General features: G+C 41.7%; 1 protein-coding gene across 1 annotated transcript; it reads right to left on the reverse strand.

The window, feature by feature from the left end:
• Positions 1–4,064: 4,064 nt before the first annotated feature.
• Positions 4,065–19,247, reverse strand: RMI2 (RecQ mediated genome instability 2). The gene is made up of 2 exons (XM_073647725.1): positions 18,877–19,247; positions 4,065–5,487 (listed from the first exon to the last, which is right to left on the reverse strand). Exons 1-2 carry the CDS (start codon positions 19,163–19,165, stop codon positions 5,333–5,335), a joined length of 444 nt encoding a protein of 147 aa, XP_073503826.1. The 5' UTR covers positions 19,166–19,247; the 3' UTR covers positions 4,065–5,332.
• Positions 19,248–20,162: the final 915 nt, after the last annotated feature.

Here is a 20,162-nt window from a genome sequence, read left to right on the forward strand (position 1 = left end):
GAAGAAAATCAACATGGAGACTTTAGGAAATTTACAATGCTAAAATTTTATTTGTGCATACAGCAAAACAGTGTGGTGTTGGGTACTGGGACATATTCGACTTTCTATTGAAGATGTTTGAAGTTTCAACCCATCCCAAGTCTTTCTCAAAGAGTCGCTGGTGGAGAAGTGAAAGGATGACAAAATGAACATGTTGCACAATATAAACAATGGATAAACAAATAAGCATGATCCAGAATGTAGAAATAAGGTATCAGACATGGGATGGGTCGAAGCATCAAATGTCTTCGATACCAAGCCTGTATGTCCCCATACCCAACAAATTCCTAAAGTCTTCATGTGAGTGCAGTTGATTTTCTTCTGACTGCTCTATTCAGTAGTGAGAGAACTGCTGCAGCAGTCAGGAGCCACGAACAGCACATCACAAACATTGGATGACATGCTCACCGCTCCCCTGACTTCCCAACATGTCTGCAGCTAGAGCAGATCTTCGGAGCTTTCTGCACTGGAATTGCTGGAAGGAGAGTATACCACCATTTTTTTTAGTGCATTCATGCCTAAAAAGGGAGTCAGTACACAATGACTGTTCAAACCACGTTCAGGCGCTTGATGTATTTTTGGCGTTAACAAATATTTAAGGTCACCTTCCCACCAACTTGTTTTCCATTTAGAGGTTACATTGATATATATTAACTTTATACAAGCCAAGTACACCCATTCGTGACAGCAGTATTCCCTAATCCCATGCCCCTGCAACACTGCGCACATTGTTCGGAATGGTCTGGGGAACATAACGAAGAGTTCGATGTGATGACTTCACCTCCAAATTCCTCAGATCTCAATAGAATTAAGCATCTATGGGATGTACTGGAAAAACAAGTCCAATTAATCTAGGCGGCACCTGTAAACTACATTTCGGGTGGAGTTGTATATGGAAGGGCAGGGTCCCCAGTCGTTCTCTAAATGACAAAGCAATTCACTGCAATGTCTCAGCTCTGAGTACAAAGGCATTAAGCAGGATATTGACAGGACTGCTGGGCTGGAGAATCTACAGACCATGAATGGATAGGTTTGCATGGAGGTTGTGTTCATGTATGTGGTTATTTATACTTTGGTGAACTGAGAATTTGCGCATCTAGTTCTCAGCAGCTTAGTGGTTTCAAAGATAACACCACTTTATCTAGTTGCCATCTTCACATGTAACTCAGGAAACTTCTGTAATATCCTATTTACACCAAAATGAAATGTTTCCACACTAGAGGTAGGGTGGACACACGATGCAAAAAAAAAAGTATTTTATTGAAGGTTCTGTATTATCCAAGTCTTGGATCAAGCAATTCAACATTGGAATCAGAAGGTTCCTTCTCAGTATTATCTACATATACAGGTGCATCTCACTAAATTAGAATATCATCAAAAAGTTAATTTATTTCAGTTCTTCAACATAAAAAGTGAAACTAATATTATATAGAGTCATTACAGAGTGATCTATTTCAAGTGTTTATTTCTGTTAATGTTGATGATTATGGCTTACAGCCAATGAAAGCACAAAAGTCATTATCTCAGTAAATTAGAATACTTTATAACAACAGCTTGAAAAATGTTTTTAAAATCCAAAATGTTGGCCTACAGGAACATCACAATGATCCAGACGTTAACATAGTGAAAACTCACTAACCTGCTGGAGTGGTGCTAGAAATAGGCTCTAGGGTTGTTGCATTTTTGTTGTTTGATTCTCCAAAGGGGCTGCAACCACTAGATGAAGTTTCTCACTAAAGGATCCTGGTGGTTAAAAAAAGTAGGACAAAATCTGGCCCAAATATTTTGTGTGTGTCTACCCCTTTAAGAAACCAGAGCGCTGGTGTCAGAGATAAGATTTAAAGTCCAGATTGGCTATGGGGAAAAAGTAAAAAAAAACACAACTTATTTGTATTAATGCAACACGTTTCCATCTTTCTATCTGTGATCTTTATCAGATGCAAAAAGACATTTTGCACCGTATATAATTTTTTTTACATGTAAATTGCCTCAGCAGAGAGAAAGAGGAGTTGAGATCCAATGCCACCTATTGAAAGTGGCAATCCTAAAAGTCAATATCAGCCTTTTAATTAGCCTTGCCACATGACTTAGGATGTCATATTTCAAGGCTCGTTAAAGGGTCAATATTGACTTTTAGGATTGCGACTTGCAATAGGTGGCACTGGATCTCAACTCCTCTTTCTCTCTGCAGAGGCAAATTTATATATTTAATTTCCCAGAGGAGCATGCATGGCTGATAAGCCTCTTTACCCTGCCATGCCAGGCATGTCCCTCTCAGTGAGGAGAAAAGTTACTTTTTTTTTTTACATGCGCATCTATGGGTGACAAATGCCACAGTTAAACGATACAGTAGCACACTAAGCACTAAGATGTATGCAAAGATTGAACATATGAAATTAGGACTGCTTTGCACACTCTTGGCATTCTCTTGATGAGCTTCAAGAGGCAGTAACCGGAAATGGTTTTCACTTCACAGGTGTGCCCTGTCAGGTTTAATAAGTGGGATTTCTTGCCTTATAAATGGGGTTGGGACCATCAGTTGTGTTGTACAGAAGTCAGGTGGGTACGCAGCTGATAGTCCTACTGAATAGACTGTTAGAATTTGTATTATGGCAAGAAAAAAGCAGCTAAGTAAAGAAAAACGAGTGGCCATCATTACTTTGAGAAATGAAGGTCAGTCAGTCCGAAAAATTGGGCAAACTTTGAAAGTGTCCCCAAGTGCAGTTGCAAAAACCATCAAGCGCTACAAAGAAACTGGCTCACATGAGGACCGCCCCAGGAAAGGAAGACCAAGAGTCACCTCTGCTTCTGAGGATAAGTTTATCAGAGTCACCAGCCTCAGAAATCGCAGGTTAACAGCAGCTCAGATTAGAGACCAGGTCAATGCCACACAGAGTTCTAGCAGCAAACACATCTCTACAACAACTGTTAAGAGGAGACTTTGTGCAGCAGGCCTTCATGGTAAAATAGCTGCTAGGAAACCACTGCTAAGGACAGGCAACAAGCAGAAGAGACTTGTTTGGGCTAAAGAACACAAGGAATGGACATTAGAACAGTGGAAATCTGTGCTTTGGTCTGATGAGTCCAAATTTGAGATCTTTGGTTCCAACCACCGTGTCTTTGTGCAACGCAGAAAAGGTGAACGGATGGACTCTACATGCCTGGTTCCCTCCGTGAAGCATGGAGGAGGAGGTGTGATGGTGTGGCGGTGCTTTGCTGGTGACACTGTTGGGGATTTATTCAAAATTGAAGGCATACTGAACCAGCATGGCTACCACAGCATCTTGCAGCGGCATGCTATTCCATCCGGTTTGCGTTTAGTTGGACCATCATTTATTTTTCAACAGGACAATGACCCCAAACACACCTCCAGGATGTGTAAGGGCTATTTGACCAAGAAGGAGAGTGATGGGGTGCTATGCCAGATGACCTGGCCTCCACAGTCACCAGACCTGAACCCAATCGAGATGGTTTGGGGTGAGCTGGACCGTAGAGTGAAGGCAAAAGGGCCAACAAGTGCTAAGCATCTCTGGGAACTCCTTCAAGATTGTTGGAAGACCATTTCCGGTGACTACCTCTTGAAGCTCATCAAGAGAATGCCAAGAGTGTGCAAAGCAGTCATCAAAGCAAAAGGTGGCTACTTTGAAGAACCTAGAATATAAGACATATTTCAGTTGTTTCACACTTTTTTGTTAAGTATATATTTCCACATGTGTTAATTCATAGTTTTGATGCCTTCAGTGTGAATGTACAATTTTCATAGTCATGAAAATACAGAAAAATCTTTAAATGAGGTGTGTCCAAACTTTTGGTCTGTATATATATATATATATATATATATATATACACACACACTGTACTGTATATATATATATATATATATATATATATATGACATATTTTCAGTTGTTTCAAGTCATGAAAATACAGAAAAATCTTTAAATGACAAGGTGTGTCCAAACTTTTGGTATGTACTATATAATATATATATATATATATATATATATATATATAAATATAAAAAGGTACTTAGAGCATAAATTGGCCAATTCATGACAGCCCATCAACCATGTCAAGGTGACCTTTCTTTGATGAGACCACAAACTTAATATTTATCAAACATGCCTCTCCCGGGCTAAAAGCCTACAAATTTAAAGGGCAGGTAAGGATCCAGCACTAATTAAAACCCTCCTTAGGCCACATTCACACGTTGAGCATTTGGTGAGTTTTTCACATCAGTATTTGTAAGCCAAAATCAGGAGTTGATGATAAATACAGAAGTGGGGACGTGTTTCTATTATACTTTTCCTCTGATTGTTCCACTCCTGGTTTTGGCTTACAAATACTGATGTAAAATACTGACCAAATACTGAATGTGTGAACGTGGCATTAGGCTGATGGGAGGAGTGCTCAGTCAGAAAAGGAGGCAGTCAACACACCTTCAGTAGTATCCTGCAAAAACAAAAAAAACTGGCCAGCACCTCCGAACAGAACAAACCAAGTCAGTTTGTTTTTGTAGCTGCCACTGAACGCCTTCCATCACAGACATCCATACAATGTATACAAGGTGAGGTCTTAGGGCTCGTTCACAAGAGAGTATTATACAGCTGTGTGCAGTCAGAGTTAAAAATCGGACAGCATGCACAGGCTGCTGTGTCCCAGCACTGATAAGCTCCTAGAGCTAAAACAATAATTGCAAGCAAACAAAACCAGGAGATTGATAAGGGAGGCATCACTGAAATCTGTGTTTTAACCCTACCTCATGCTGTCTGCAGCTTATATAGCAAAAATCTGCTGACAGATTCCCTTTAAGGCTCATATTACATACTGAATAAGACATTTTAAGGAGAACAGGGGGCAGAATTTATAGGAGAAAAAAAACACTTACCAGATTGGTTTCTTGGGCTTCATCTTTACAACTTTCACCATACACTATAAATGGCTCGTAAAAGGGGTTGCCTTTTTTTTTTTTTTAAATAAATCCAAAGTGACTATCCACCTCTTCTCTGATCATTGCTTACAAGGGTACAGCAGTCACCTCCAATCGCCAGGGTCAGATCACAGATAAGTAACACGTCACAGAGTTACATTGGGTTTACTTCACATTATATACACAAGTTACAACTTTTATTTACAATAGTTACATGATGTACATCACGCTGACAATAAAAACACATTATACTATAATATCCACCCAAAATGGACAGAAGGCGATGTTTCCTACCATATTGGTCTGAAAAGTAATCATTGTCCAGTAAATGTCTATGACAGGAGCGCTTGTGGATGAGATACACTAGCTGTATCTGATGTTCATATGTAGATCCTCCACTTCATATTTCCACATAGTGCGGAGTACAGGATTGTCCGACAGGTCACTGATCTTCACTGCACGAAGAATGGGCTCAGGGCTGCAGGACAGGACAGAGCCCATCACCATCACATACTTTCCTGTGAAAGGGAGAAGAGAAACCAACATGTAAGTCTGATCCATAATTGACACTCTACAGCTAACTTTCCGAGCCAGTTATCCAATTTCAGGAGCCAACTTGACTTTTTTTATTTCTCCACCTTCCAGTGCAGATTGACAGCACTGAGCTAGCCACAAAACCTGTGAGAAAGGCGCTCTAGACTGCACAACCCCGCCCAAGGTATTATAACCAGTCCATGGTGGGACATAATCCCCCGTTCCTTAGCAGGCACTTTCAGGTTTCGCCGTACATGAGCTTTTAAAGGCTCCAAAAAAGTTCTTGTTCAGACATTCAAATAATTTTTGCTTTTTTTTCCCGTAATACTTTCTCGCAATGGGACTTAATTTTTATGTCATTTAAATATGGTTTTTTTTTTTTTGCGGATATCGGGAAAATTAAAGAAAAATATAACACTTTTTTTCTTTTTTTTTTAGCAATCACAGAGGACTGCTAAAGCATTTTAAATGGTATCCCCCTTTCTATAGAAACTATTTTTATGTACTGGGCATTTTTTTGATGGGGTGGGGCTAGAAACACAGATTCAGACTGGCAATGTCTCCTTTTTTATTTATGTTTATGGTACTTTTGCTTTTTTTTTCATTAATTTTACACACTGTGCCCCTCTTATAAGGTCTTGGAGCATTTTAACATATTAATAAAATGTTTTTATTACTGATTTCTGATAATTTTATATTTGGATATATCACACTTTTTTTTTTTTTTACATTTTTTAGACTGCAATCTTTTAGTGGCTTATACTGTACACTGCAATACTTTGGTATTGCTGTATACAGTGTAAATAATGGTCTTCTATGAAGCCCAACCTGTAACTGCGTTTCACAGGAGTACCAAGATAGCAGTCATGGGGGCCCTTGGGAAGGCCATGGATGCCATGACTACTCATTGGCTCCCCACATGCATGGGGGGGCCGAAGGTTCCCCATGTGAGCTGATGATTGAGGCATCTGAGTATTAAACATCAGCAATCAGAGTTAGCTCTGAGCATTAAAACAGCAGCGATCAGAGTTAGCTCTGAGCATTAAACAGCAGCAATCAGAGTTAGCTCTGAGCATTAAACAGCAGCAATCAGAGTTAGCTCTGAGCATTAAACAGCAGCAATCAGAGTTAGCTCTGAGCATTAAACAGCAGCAATCAGAGTTAGCTCTGAGCATTAAACAGCAGCAATCAGAGTTAGAGTATTTACCAGCAGCGATCAGAATTGGCTGAGTATTAAACAGCAGCGATCAGTTAGCTCTGAGTATTAAACAGCAGCAATAGAGTTAGCTCTGAGTATTAAACAGCAGCAATCAGTTAGCTCTGAATATTAAACAGCAGCAATCAGAGTTAGCTCTGAGTATTAAACAGCAGCAATCAATTAGCTGAGTATTAAACAGCAGCGATCAGTTAGCTCTGAGTATTAAACAGCAGCAATAGAGTTAGCTCTGTGTATTAAACAGCAGCGATCAGTTAGCTCTGAGTATTAAACAGCAGCAATCAGAGTTAGCTCTGAGTATTAAACAGCAGCGATCAGTTAGCTCTGAGTATTAAACAGCAGCGATCAGTTAGCTCTGAGTATTAAACAGCAGCAATAGAGTTAGCTCTGAGTATTAAACAGCAGCAATCAGTTAGCTCTGAGTATTAAACAGCAACAATCTGAGTATTAAACAGCAGCAATAGAGTTAGCTCTGAGTATTAAACAGCAGCAATCAGAGTTAGCTCTGAGTATTAAACAGCAGCAATCAGAGTTAGCTCTGAGTATTAAACAGCAGCAATCAGAGTTAGCTCTGAGTATTAAACAGCAGCAATCAGTTAGCTCTGAGTATTAAACAGCAGCAATAGAGTTAGCTCTGAGTATTAAACAGCAGCAATCAGAGTTAGCTCTGAGTATTAAACAGCAGCGATCAGAGTTAGCTCTGAGCATTAAACAGCAGCAATCAGAGTTAGCTCTAGTATTAAACAGCAACAATCTGAGTATTAAACAGCAGCAATAGAGTTAGCTCTGAGTATTAAACAGCAGCAATCAGAGTTAGCTCTGAGTATTAAACAGCAACAATCTGAGTATTAAACAGCAGCAATAGAGTTATCTCCGGTCGCTGCAGTTACAGATGCCTACAGTAACCCTTAAGGGGTTAAAAAGGGAGGACCTGTCACTTGCCATAAATAGGTAATTTTTTACCTGGTGTAAATGACGCTGTTCTCCTGAATGTGGTATTATTTTTCTTTTGTCCCTGCGCTTCTCCATTCCTCAGATATGGCCCCTGGTCCCCCATATCTACATATAGTCTTTTTATCCAACCGAGCATGGTTCTCAACTCTCTTTTGGGAATGTTTAGGAGAATCACAACCCATTGGATAAAAAAAAAAGATTCCTTTTCAGGAATGGAGACACACAGGAACAAAACAAAAACAGATTCAGGAGAAAAATGACATTTACACCAGGTAAAAAATGACATCTATGGCAAATGACAGCGCCTCTTTAAGGGGTTAAATTTGAACAATATTCTAGAAAATATTTCATCTTCCTCTCAGTGGAAAGTATTATTCAGTGAAGAGATCAAGCTGTATAAACAGGGCACCAAGATATACTCCGGACTAGTTCCATGCAAACTACCATCTAGACAGAAATAACATATACACAATGTAAACCGTACGCCTTCCGGGAATTGTCTCCTGTTCCTATAATAGCGTGTAAACAATATATAACATATGGAACTTATGGTTTCCAGATAACTCCGCAAGGTCAGCATATGGTTTATAACTAACAAAAAACAGAAACTGAAAACCAAGAGGCTACAAAAAAAAAGTTTTTATTGAGAAATATGTATGTAAAACATAATGACGAGTCTCCCAGTTGAAGGCAATGTCTGCAGCAGCTCTCCCTTCTAAACCATTTATATATAGTCAACCCCCATACTATTAAAGGCCTGTTCACATGCTGCATCTCTCAGGGGGAAAAAATATGCACTTTACAGTACCAGCAAAGTGAATGAGATTTCTGAATTCTCATGCATATGCTGCTTATTTTCTCCATGCGGATTTCAACAATCAAAGCGTTTTTCCTGCTAACACACACTGGTTTTTGGTGCAGAGAAATCTGCTGCAAACACTTCAAGTGTGCACAAACCCTAATGCTTTTGCTTGATTTTTTTTCTCACTATAACATAGTGGCATCATTGACGTTCAGAATAAGTACATTAGATTATTGGAGGACGCCATAAAACAAGAAAGATCTTCCAGCATCTCCTGCCAGTTTTAGGCTCTGTTCATGTCCACTAATGTATTATCACCACTCTTATGGAGCAGTGGTCACACATGCTCATTACCAATATTATAACAGATGTAAAGGTTATTCCAGCTCATGTAGAGAAATGCAATCACTAGTATTTCCCAATTCTTGGTGGACCCCAGGCTGGTCGCCTTGAGTAATAGTGAAGGGAGTAAAAAAAAAAGAGAATGTGATCATCCGCGCCCCAGTAATAAGAATTAAAAAGTTTTTATTTTCTTCGCGCTTCAAAAAAAAAAAAAGTGAATATAAAAGCACTAAGGATATATTTGACCACATTATGCGTTTTGAATTTGCAAGAGTTACAGTATTAGGCCACGGCCCCACTATCAGTATTGGGTCAGTATTCGGTCAGTATTTTTTCTCAGGAGTGGGAGCCAAAACCAGGAGTGGAACAATCAGAGAAAAGGTATAATAGAAACAAGTCACCAATTCTGCATTTATCACCCACTCCTGGTTTTGGCTCCCACTCCTGAGAAAAAATACTGACCGAATACTGATAGTGGAGCCCGTGGCCCAAGTCACAATCACAGGAGTTCTATGACCAAAAACTCTTGCCTGTTCGAAACAAGTAAGACGGTCATATGTATCCTTAGCTCTTTTATATTCACTTTTTTTATGAAGAAGATGGAAATATAATACCTTTTGGTGCCCGGTTTCCCACATTCTTTTTTCTCGTTACCAATATATTCACACAGGGACTTGCCCGTCCTTGTCATCCAGTGGGTCCGAATCCCCCATGTAGTCAATGATTTATCACCTACGCTGTGCGTAAGGAATGTATGTTGTTTAAGTGACAACCTTTATAGGTAAGGAAGGTATATAAATCGGATCACAAATGACCTGTCATGGAAAGTGAAAAACCATTTGCCATAACCCAAGTGTGAACTCATGGAAGAGGTTTATATCCATCTTTTCTGTTGGTAAAAAGATAAAAACATTGGGGAAAATCTGAATATGAATTTTCTTTTTTTGTATGGTATACATTAAAGGGAATCTGTCAGCAGGATTTTGCTACTTAATCTGAGAGCAACATGATGTAATCCTGATTCCAGCGATGTGTTACTAATTGAGCGGCATGGTGTCATTTTGATAAAATCCCTGTTTTATCTGCTGCAGATGTAGCAGTTCTCTGGCCACTGAACTCTGTATAACCCCGCCCACACCACTGATTGGCAGCTTTCTGCCTATGCACAGTGTACACAGAACGCTCCAATCAGTGTTTGGGAAGGCTATACAGAGCTCATGAATATGGAGGACTACCTAGCAGCAGGTTTACTAGTCCTCTAATAATAATCTGCAGTTAATAAAACCGTGATGTGATTTTATCAAAACTACAAGTGACACATCGCTGGAATCAGTCCCTACATCAGACGGGGAAGCAAAAAACTAGTGTCAATTCCCTTTAATAAGACTTTTATAATGGGAACATTCGGGATCTAACACTGTGATGTGGATATCACAAATTCCCATTATCCTTATCAAATAACAAAACGGGACGGATTCTTTCAATATTTGGATATTATGGGATAGGATCCTATCAGAGTATTTTAATAATTAGGAAGTACCACATTTCCCAGTCCAACTCATGCAAGGTTGTCAACATGATTATTTTTTTCTACGATTTATTTAAAAATTTTAGACAGATAATTTTTTATGGGCAATTTGGAAAATCTCAATAAATCATGACGATTAGATGTGATAAATATCTACTACTAACCTGTAAAATGGCCGTTACAAGAGCAATAATCTACACAAATTTTTCCAGCTTCAAAGTAAATTACAGAAACATCTATTATTTTCTTGGCCACTGGACTAAAGTTCCCCATATATACGGACTATATGGGAATTTACATGGAGCGGCCGACCGTGACCCTGCGCCCTTACCACTTGAATACATTGTAATAATAGTGAAGAATTCATAGTAAACAAGGTTTCTTTGAAGTCATTGCAGATTACAATTATACTGAGGGAAAAATCAGGTATTTTCTCCTGGTGCCAGTACAGGGACTTTCCATCTGGTCTGGTTTCCAGTAATTCCGCTGCCTCCTTACTTATTCTACAGATTTTAAGATCTATCTGGAGGAGGCTGCCACCAGCTTTACCTGGGTATATTTGGGGCATCTTAGTTAGTAAATGGGACATTAGATCATTGATGTTTAGGAGGGTCAGTAGAAATGCAGCCCCTCAGGCTGCAACCTAATATACCCCCAAACCGATCAATCTATTATTATGGTGCACATCAGTGGAGACTACGGCACGAATCTTAAATAATTAAAGACAGGCTTTAGGTAAAGTTTACTGACGACAGTTACAGACTCATACAGGTCACCCGCAGACCACCAACTGTTGGCTAAAGTCGTGGCCAAAATTAGTCTGATGTTTCTATGGTTACTGAAAAACAATTAAAGGATTTCATAAGTTTTTAAACTTTTATTTATAAATACATAAAATTTCTATAAAGACTCAATATTTTCAATGTTAACCTTTATTTGTCAAGTCTTCCGCCTTTTGCCCTTGTGGCTGGATGTCGGCTTCTGGGCCAAATCCTGACTGGTGACCGCTCATTCTTGTCTAATCGGGGCTTGGATTTTATCACAATTTCTGTGTTCTTGTTTGTCCACCCTATTTTTGAGGATTGACCACAGGTTCTCAATGGGGATCTGGGGAGTTTCCTGGACTTCGGGTTCAGTTATCGCTTTTGGACTACCACGGTCCACCATACTGGAAGAAGCATTGCTCATCTCCAAATAGCACCATGTCACAAGGCAACAATAGACCAGAATGGATTGTCAAAACCAGGGTCAACACTTTAAATACTGGGTCTTTGCATAGACGTGATGTATTTGTCAAAAGTGTAAAATATTCTAAAATGCTGATAACTGCACTTCAGAAACTATAGAAACATCTGAGCAAAAGATCTAAAAATATTGGATCAGACATTGCAGAAAAATAAAATTTGTGTCAGTCTCAAAACTTTTGGCCATGACTGTACAATATCCTGCCACATCTCTGCCAGACACGGAGTGAATTTTGGAGCACAGGAGAACACAATACTTTATTATGGGTACATTACTCAAGGCACAGTAAAGCATTTTATTTAATGGGGCTATTTACATGTCAGGAATTTGAATTTTGGAATGAACCCAGTCCACCAACATAATAAAATACAAAAAACAACAACAAAAGGTACACGGACCCAACTGCAACACTGCTGTCTGGTTCTTTGAAGCTTGGAAAAACCTTCATAACTTTTTTGTGTGCATATGATAAAAATGGACTCAGATGGAACAGATCCACCGTAATGAAACTGTACATTAACTAATTTTAATCCTGCTGCTCCCATGTATTCTGTTATTGGTATTTTTATTTAAATCCACCATACAGCTTCAGGGCTATGGGCCTTTTCATTTAGTGCCAATTTTTAAGCTATGTGCACACGTTCAGGATTTGAATGTAAAAAATTCCTTAAGGTTTCTGCCCCTCTTGGCAGGAAAAACACTGCAGAAAAGAAACACACGTTTTGCCGCGTTTTTGATGCGCTTTTGGGTGCTATTTTATGCATTTTTGTACATCAATGAATGCTTTTTGGAGCTAATCATAGATATTTGAAAAAAGAAATGTGGGACATTAGGCAAATGTTCCCTGGCTATTAGTAACAGCTCACAGCTGTTACTTTAGCCAATATGTCCCCACGATCAGCAACCAGCAGCGTTTTGGACACAGCGTATCTTAGCTGCGTCCAAAATGCTGTGTTCTAATGCCACACTTTTGCTGTCAACAAATTCGGATCCACCGCATATAATATTTCAATCAGTCAAAATCTATAGCAGAGACTAGCGTCTTCACTACATAAATTGACATCTGCCCACGACCAGGAGCCGCTGTAAGTTTGAAGCTGCGTGTTTATGCAACGTCAAAACCGCAGCATCCAGATGTTACAGCATAGTGGATGGGATCTCTAGAAATCCCATGTCCGCTATGAGTGCATCAGAGGCTGCGAATCACCTGTGGACACTGACATGCGTCTTTCAGGACCGCAGCATGCCAAATTCTCTTGCGGAGTCGCTAGTCTCCGCAACAGAAATTCGACCACTACAATGTATTGAATGCGGTAAATCCACATGGTTCAGTGAACACAAGCGGATTTACCTGCGTTCAATAGAACACAGCGTTTTGGAAGCAGCAAAAATATGCTGCGTCCAAAACGCTGCTACGTCCGGATCATTGGCATATAGCCTAATATTAAAAAAAATGGCGTGTGCTCCTGTGTCATTTTCATAACCAGTAGAGGGAAAGCCGACTGCTGGGAGCTGATATTAGTAGCAGGCAAAGGGGCCATTAGCCCAAAATGTTCCCTGGCTATTAATAACAGCTCACAGCTCTTGGCTTATAAATCTAACCAGAACAGGCTAAACAGACAGGTGCGGACTGATATTAATAGCCAGAGAAGGGGCCATGGATACTAGCCCCTTCCGCGGCTAATAATATCAGCTCTCTGCTGGCCCAGAAATGGCATATCCATAAGATGGGCCAAATGTGGCGCTTAGTCTCCACTCTTCCCACTGCCGTGTAGCAGTGACGAGTGGGGTAATAAGGTTGGGGTTCATGTCAGCCTTGAATTGGCGGCTGACATGAAGCCCATGTTAGTAATGGAGAGGCGTCTATAACAGTGTTCCCCAACTTCAGTCCTCAAGGCCCACCAACAGATCATGTTTTCAGGATTTCCTTAGTATTGCACAGGTGATGGAATTATTGCCTGTGCAATACTAAGGAAATCCTGAAAACATGACCTGTTGGTAGGCCTTGAGAACTGGAGTTGGGGAACACTGGTCTATAAGACGCCCCCATTACTAACCCCGTAGTAAGGTTTTTGACGGTTTTTCAAATAAAGACACGGCCAGAATAAAGTCTTTTATTTAAATAAAATCCCACACGGTTTTAATAATTTATTTAAAAATAAAAAACACTGTATACTCACCTAACGCCCAGTCCCCGAAACCCTTGTCTCCTGTAAAAAAACAACAACAAAAAAAAAACAACCATATCCCTCACCTGTCCGTCGTCATGACGTAATCGCACTGTCCCACGGCGATCAGGTCACTTCTACAGCAGCCACATCAATCATTGATGTGACTGCTGTAGAAGACAGCACTATACACTGACAGGCGTGTAATCACAGAAGTTCATCAGCTGAAGATCAGCTGATAACCTCCGATTCCCTAATTTACTGCATCAGTGTTGTGTGGGAAAATTCCCACGCAACACGGTGCCATAAGTGAGGTCCCGGAGCTTATCAGCTGATCTTCATCTGATGAACTCAGCCCCAGCAGCACAGCGATGTACACTTTCGGGAGCGATCACGCTCCTTTCAGTGTACTGCCGGGTGATCGGGTCGCCGTGGGACATCGGGAGGAGGCCGGACAGGTGAGAATAAAAGGTGTTTTTTATTTTAATGTAGATTTTTCCTTTTTTTTTTAAACACTGCACACAGACACCGACTAAGGAGACTACTTCTCCCCTCAGCCGTGCCTGCCCCCACTGTTATCAGTGGGAGCGGCAGTCGGATGATGGGAGGAGTAGTTTTCCCCGGCTCTGGTACCATTCTTTGTGCGTTTTTGACTCTTTCACTTGAATTGAGTCAGTCAAATACGCAGCAAACATCCGCAGCACATATTTTTATACCTGCGTTTTTGCTGCGGATTTGACTGACTCAAAGGAAGTCTATGAGTGAAAAATGCTGCAGAAAAGCACAAAGAATTGACATGCTGCAGATTTAAACGCAATGACAAACCTGACAGGAAAATTCCTGATCGTGTGCACAGCACTTCAGGATTGTTATTGCATTAACTGGCACAGGGATTACCTAGCGCTGCTGGTGCATTTCCTGGCGGGAAAAAACACAGAGAAAAAGCATCAACGCATCAAAAATGCACAGCGTGCATATAGCCATATGGTCTTTTCCAAGGGAGTGTGGCAAGCTGCTCTGCATTGTTCTGTGATCCACGCTGCCTTGACAAAGAAGAGAAAGATTAGCACTAAATAAAAAGCTCCATATCTCTGGAACTGGATGACAGCTTTAAAAAAAATATATATATATATATATATATATATATATATATAAATATATACACATACATACATGCATACAGTATAGACCAAAAGTTTGGACACACCTCATTTAAAGATTTTTCTGTATTTTCATAACTATGAAAATTGTACATTCACACTGAAGGCATCAAAACTATGAATTAACACATGTGGAATTATATACTTAACAAAAAAGTGTGAAACAACTGAAAATATGTCTTATATTCTAGGTTCTTCAAAGTAGCCACCTTTTGCTTTGATGACTACTTTGCACATTCTTGGCATTCTCTTGATGAGCTTCAAGAGGTAGTCACCGGAAATGGTCTTCCAACAATCTTGAAGGGGTTCCCAGAGATGCTTAGCACTTGTTGGCCCTTTTGCCTTCACTCTGCGGTCCAGCTCACCCCAAACCATCTCGATTGGGTTCAGGTCTGGTGACTCTGGAGGCCAGGTCATCTGGCGTAGCACCCCATCACTCTCCTTCTTGATCAAATAGCCCTTACATAGCCTGGAGGTGTGTTTGGGGTCATTGTCCTGTTGAAAAATAAATGATGGTCCAACTAAATGCAAATCGGATGGAATAGCATGTCGCTGCAAGATGCTGTGGTAGCCATGCTGGTTCAGTATGCCTTCAATTTTGAATAAATCCCCAACAGTGTCACCAGCAAAGCACCCCCACACCATCACACCTCCTCCTTCATGCTTCACAGTGGGAACCAGGCATGTAGAGTCCATCCGTTCACCTTTTCTGCGTCGCACAAAGACACAGTGGTTGGAACCAAAGATCTCAAATTTGGACTCATCAGACCAAAGCACAGATTTCCACTGGTCTAATGTCCATTCCTTGTGTTCTTTAGCCCAAACAAGTCTCTTCTGCTTGTTGCCTGTCCTTAGCAGTGGTTTCCTAGCAGCTATTTTACCATGAAGGCCTGCTGCACAAAGTCTCCTCCTAACAGTTGTTGAAGAGATGTGTCTGCTGCTAGAACTCTGTGTGGCATTGACCTGGTCTCTAATCTGAGCTGCTGTTAACCTGTGATGTCTGAGGCTGGTGACTCAGATAAACTTATCCTCAGAAGCATATATATATATATATATATATATAAAAACAGATTCGATTAGTCAGGGAAGCAGGGGGAATAAGATACGAGCAAAACCTGGACACTATTCGTCTGGTGTCAAATCCCCTTTAGGCTATGTTCACATGTCATGTTTTTTTGATGCGTTTTTTAATGAAATTTTCAGCTGCGTTTTGCAGCACCAGCAAAGTCTATGAGATTCGTGAAATCTCATGCACACATCATGGTTTTTTTTTGTTCAGTATTTTGTACTCTCTTTTTGCATGTTTTTTTGAAAGACAGAACACGTCACTTCTTTCCTTTCGGAATTTTTTCACGCGCTGGAAGTAATGGGTGGTGAAAAAAGCACTGAAGAAACGCACCAAAAAACGCAGGTGTCAGGTTTTCAGTGTTTTTTGTGCCTAAACCAGAATGAGATTTTTTTTTTACTGAACTTTATGTACATGCATAAAAGAGACAAAAGGACAGTGAAAAAAACGCTGAAAAAACACACACAAAAAAAATGCAAAAAAGCAATAAAACAGCAGCAAAAATGCTGAACAACCTCCTGGCAAGAGATCAGGTTTTGCTGCAGAAAATGAAAGCTAAAAAAACATGATGTATGAACATAGCCTTAGGCCTCATTCACACGTCAGTATTTGGTCAGTATTTATTATCAATGTTTGTATGCCAAAACCAAGAGTGCAACTTAAAGAGAAAAACTATACCAGAAAGACTGAAACCTCCTCTGTGTTTTGGAGACACTCCTGGTTTTCGCATAGAAATACTGAGCAATAATACTGATGTGTGAATAAAGCCTGTAAAGCTATGTGCACACTGTGCGTTTTTTCTGAGCGGCAATGGGCCAAAAACGCTAGGGAATTTGTGTGCCAGCTAATGCAATGACAGTCCTTAAGTGCTGTGTGATTACACTCCTGTCAGTGTATACGGTGCTGTCCTCTACAACAGTCACACCAGTGATTGCTGATGTGACTGCTGTAGAAGTAGCCGTGGAGTGGCCTAGTATCCATGGCCCCTTCCCTGCCTATTAATATCAGCCCGCAGTTGTCTGTTTAGCCTTTTCTGGTTAGATTTTATAGGAGGACCCTACATCAATTTTTTTCCGTGGTCCCCCAATAATCTAGCCAGTAAAGACTAAGCAAACAGCTATGAGCTGTTATTAATAGCCAGGGAACATTTTTGGCTAATGACCCCTTCCCCGGCTACTAATACCAGCTCCCAGTGGTCGGCTTTCCCTCAGCTGGTTATGAGAATAACGTGGGAGTCCACATGATTTTTTTTAATTTTAGGCTCTGTGCCCACGATCCGGCCATAGCAGCGCTTTGGACGCATATTTTTTGCTGCGTCCAAAACGTTGCATTCTATTGAATGCAGGTAAATCCGCATGTGTTCACTGAACCATGCGGATTTACCACATTCAATACATTCTAGTGGTCAGATTTCTGTTGCGGAGACTAGCGACTCCACAAGAGAATTTGACATGCTGCGGTCCTGAAAGACGCGCTGCATGTCAGTGTCCGCGGGTGATCCGCAGCCTCTGATGCACGCATAGTGGACGTGGGATTTCTAGAGATCCCATCCACTATGCTGTAACATCTGGACACTGCGGGTTTAACATTGTATAAACATGCAGCGTCAAACCTGCAGCGGCTCCTGATCGTGGCCATGTATTCAAACTCACCCGCAGCATGTCAATTTCTGTAGTGGAGACGCTAGTCTCTGCTGCAGATTTTGACCGATTGAAAGGTCATTATATGCAGTGGATCCGCATGTACTGACAACAAAAGTGCAGCATTAGGAGTAATGGGATTAGGTGTCGTTGACACCTAACCCTAGCTTTAGTAATGAAGAGGTGTCAGCCAGTCACCCTCATTACTAAGTAAAGAAACACACACAGAACAAAACACTTTATTTGAAATAAAACAGACACATTCTTTAATCATTTAAATTAACCAATATACTCACCCCAGGTCTGATGGTAATCCAAGGGTTAAAGCGATGTCCGATATTTATTTTTTTAAATATCTTTATTTAGCTCCAAAAAGCATTCATTGCTGTACAAAAACGCATCAAAAATGTACCAAAATCGCGACAAAAGGCGCGTTTTTGCTGCCAAGAGATGCAGAAACCTTGCAGAAATTTCTGCAATCAAATACTGAACGTGTGCACATAGGCTAAGGGGTTGTCCGTCCTTAGGCTACAAGTCTGCAATCACTATGTGACACAATGCGCACTGTGAGGATTCTCCAGTGCTAGAAGTGGCGGGGTGTGACTGCAAGTATGTGATCACCTGCCGACTAGATGTGTACAGCCTCACTGAATGCAAGTGCACTGAGCAAGGCTGGACAAGACTAGTCGGCATGTGGTCGGAAGTATGGAAATCGCTCCTGGAGAATCCTCACAGTGCGCATTGTGTCACATAGTGACTGCAGACTTGTAGCCTAAGGCCACACAGCCCCTTTAAGAGTTATTAAACGATGTCTGAAGGCGGGGACAGCGATGCCAGCGCTCATTGGGCTGTCATGTCATAACATCATGTGAGCTGAGGGAACACAAGTGCCCACATCGCTGGCACAGTGGTGGCACAGGAGGGGAGTATAGGTATTTTTATTTTAACAGGAGCAAAGATTCACATCAGGAAGGGGCTGTCCTAGTAATGGATGATTTCTTGTACTACAATAGTGATGCATCCACTTTAGGACAGGTCATCATACAGATCAGTGGTGTGCAGACACTGCTCGCTGTTATCAGCTCCAGCCAGCTGTAACCAGTGCACAGCAGAGCGCCGCTCACTGTGTAGTGGCCGCTCATGGGTACTGCCACTAAGCTCCTATTAATGTACATTGGCGCATGTGTGCTGCCCCCAGCGGTGAGGACAGGCCAGTGACGCCACAGTCCGGGGCACGTGGTGGCCGGCATACCTTGCTCCAGGCACGGCTTCCCCTTGGGCACCTTCTCAGCCGCACACACCGTGAAGGTGTGGCTGTCATCGGTCAAGCGCAGTGTGGTGCCCCGCTCCGGCCGCACCTGGATCACTGTGCCCTGCATCCACACCACGCTGACCTCCAGCTCCCCGCCGCCAGGACCCTGCTCCAGCCAGAAGGACGGCCCCGGCCGCCTCTTACACTGCTTCAGCCGCGCCGCCAGCATCTTCACCGGGGGAGAGCTGAACTGTGCTCCCGCCGCCTGCACCGCACTCCCCTCCGCCATGTGTCTCCCGCTGTACGCCCGGCCGCCAGAGCGAGCACCGCGCAAGTGTCATGTCTCCTGCGCCGCCATCATGGCGTAGACTCCGCTCCGGTCACCACAGTCAGCACTATAGTAACGTGCTGCTGATAGTTACTGTTTGTAAATAGTTCATTTTTAGAGTTTATTATATATTCATGTACATTTCAGTTATCTGTCATAATTATTTTGAAGAAATATGGCACTGTCAGGAATGGCTCATTTTCCAATGCAAACAACTTTTTTTGCACAAGCTTAGAGAGCTTTTTGTATAATATATACACAATATAATGCACCCCCATGGTCCTCCACATAGTATAATGCACCCCCATGGTCCTCCACATAGTATAATGCACCCCCATGGTCATCCACATAGTATAATGCACCCCCCATGGTCATCCACATAGTATAATGCACCCCCCATAGTCCTCCACATAGTATAATGCACCCCCCCATAGTCCTCCACATAGTATTATGCACCCCCCCATAGTCCTCCACATAGTATAATGCACCCCCCACAGTCCTCCACACAGTATAATGCACCCCATGGTCCTCCACATAGTATAATGCACCCCCATGGTCCTCCACATAGTATAATGCACCCCCATGGTCCTCCACATAGTATAATGCACCCCCATGGTCCTCCACATAGTATAATGCACCCCCCATGGTTCTCCACATAGTATAATGCACCCCCATGGTCCTCCAGATAGTACAATGCACCCCATGGTCCTCCAGATAGTATAATGCACCCCCATGGTCCTCCACACAGTATAATGCACCCCATGGTCCTCCACATAGTATAATGCACCCCCCATGGTCCTCCACATAGTATAATGCACCCCCCATGGTCCTCCACATAGTACAATGCACCCCCATGGTCCTCCACATAGTACAATGCACCCCCATGGTCCTCCACATAGTATAATGCACCCCCCCATGGTCCTCCAGATAGTATAATGCACCCCCCCATGGTCCTTCA

Source organism: Phyllobates terribilis, unplaced genomic scaffold, assembly GCF_046119375.1.
Source record: "Phyllobates terribilis strain yellow unplaced genomic scaffold, ASM4611937v1 Scaffold_9__5_contigs__length_417890890, whole genome shotgun sequence".
Taxonomy (NCBI): domain Eukaryota; kingdom Metazoa; phylum Chordata; class Amphibia; order Anura; family Dendrobatidae; genus Phyllobates; species Phyllobates terribilis.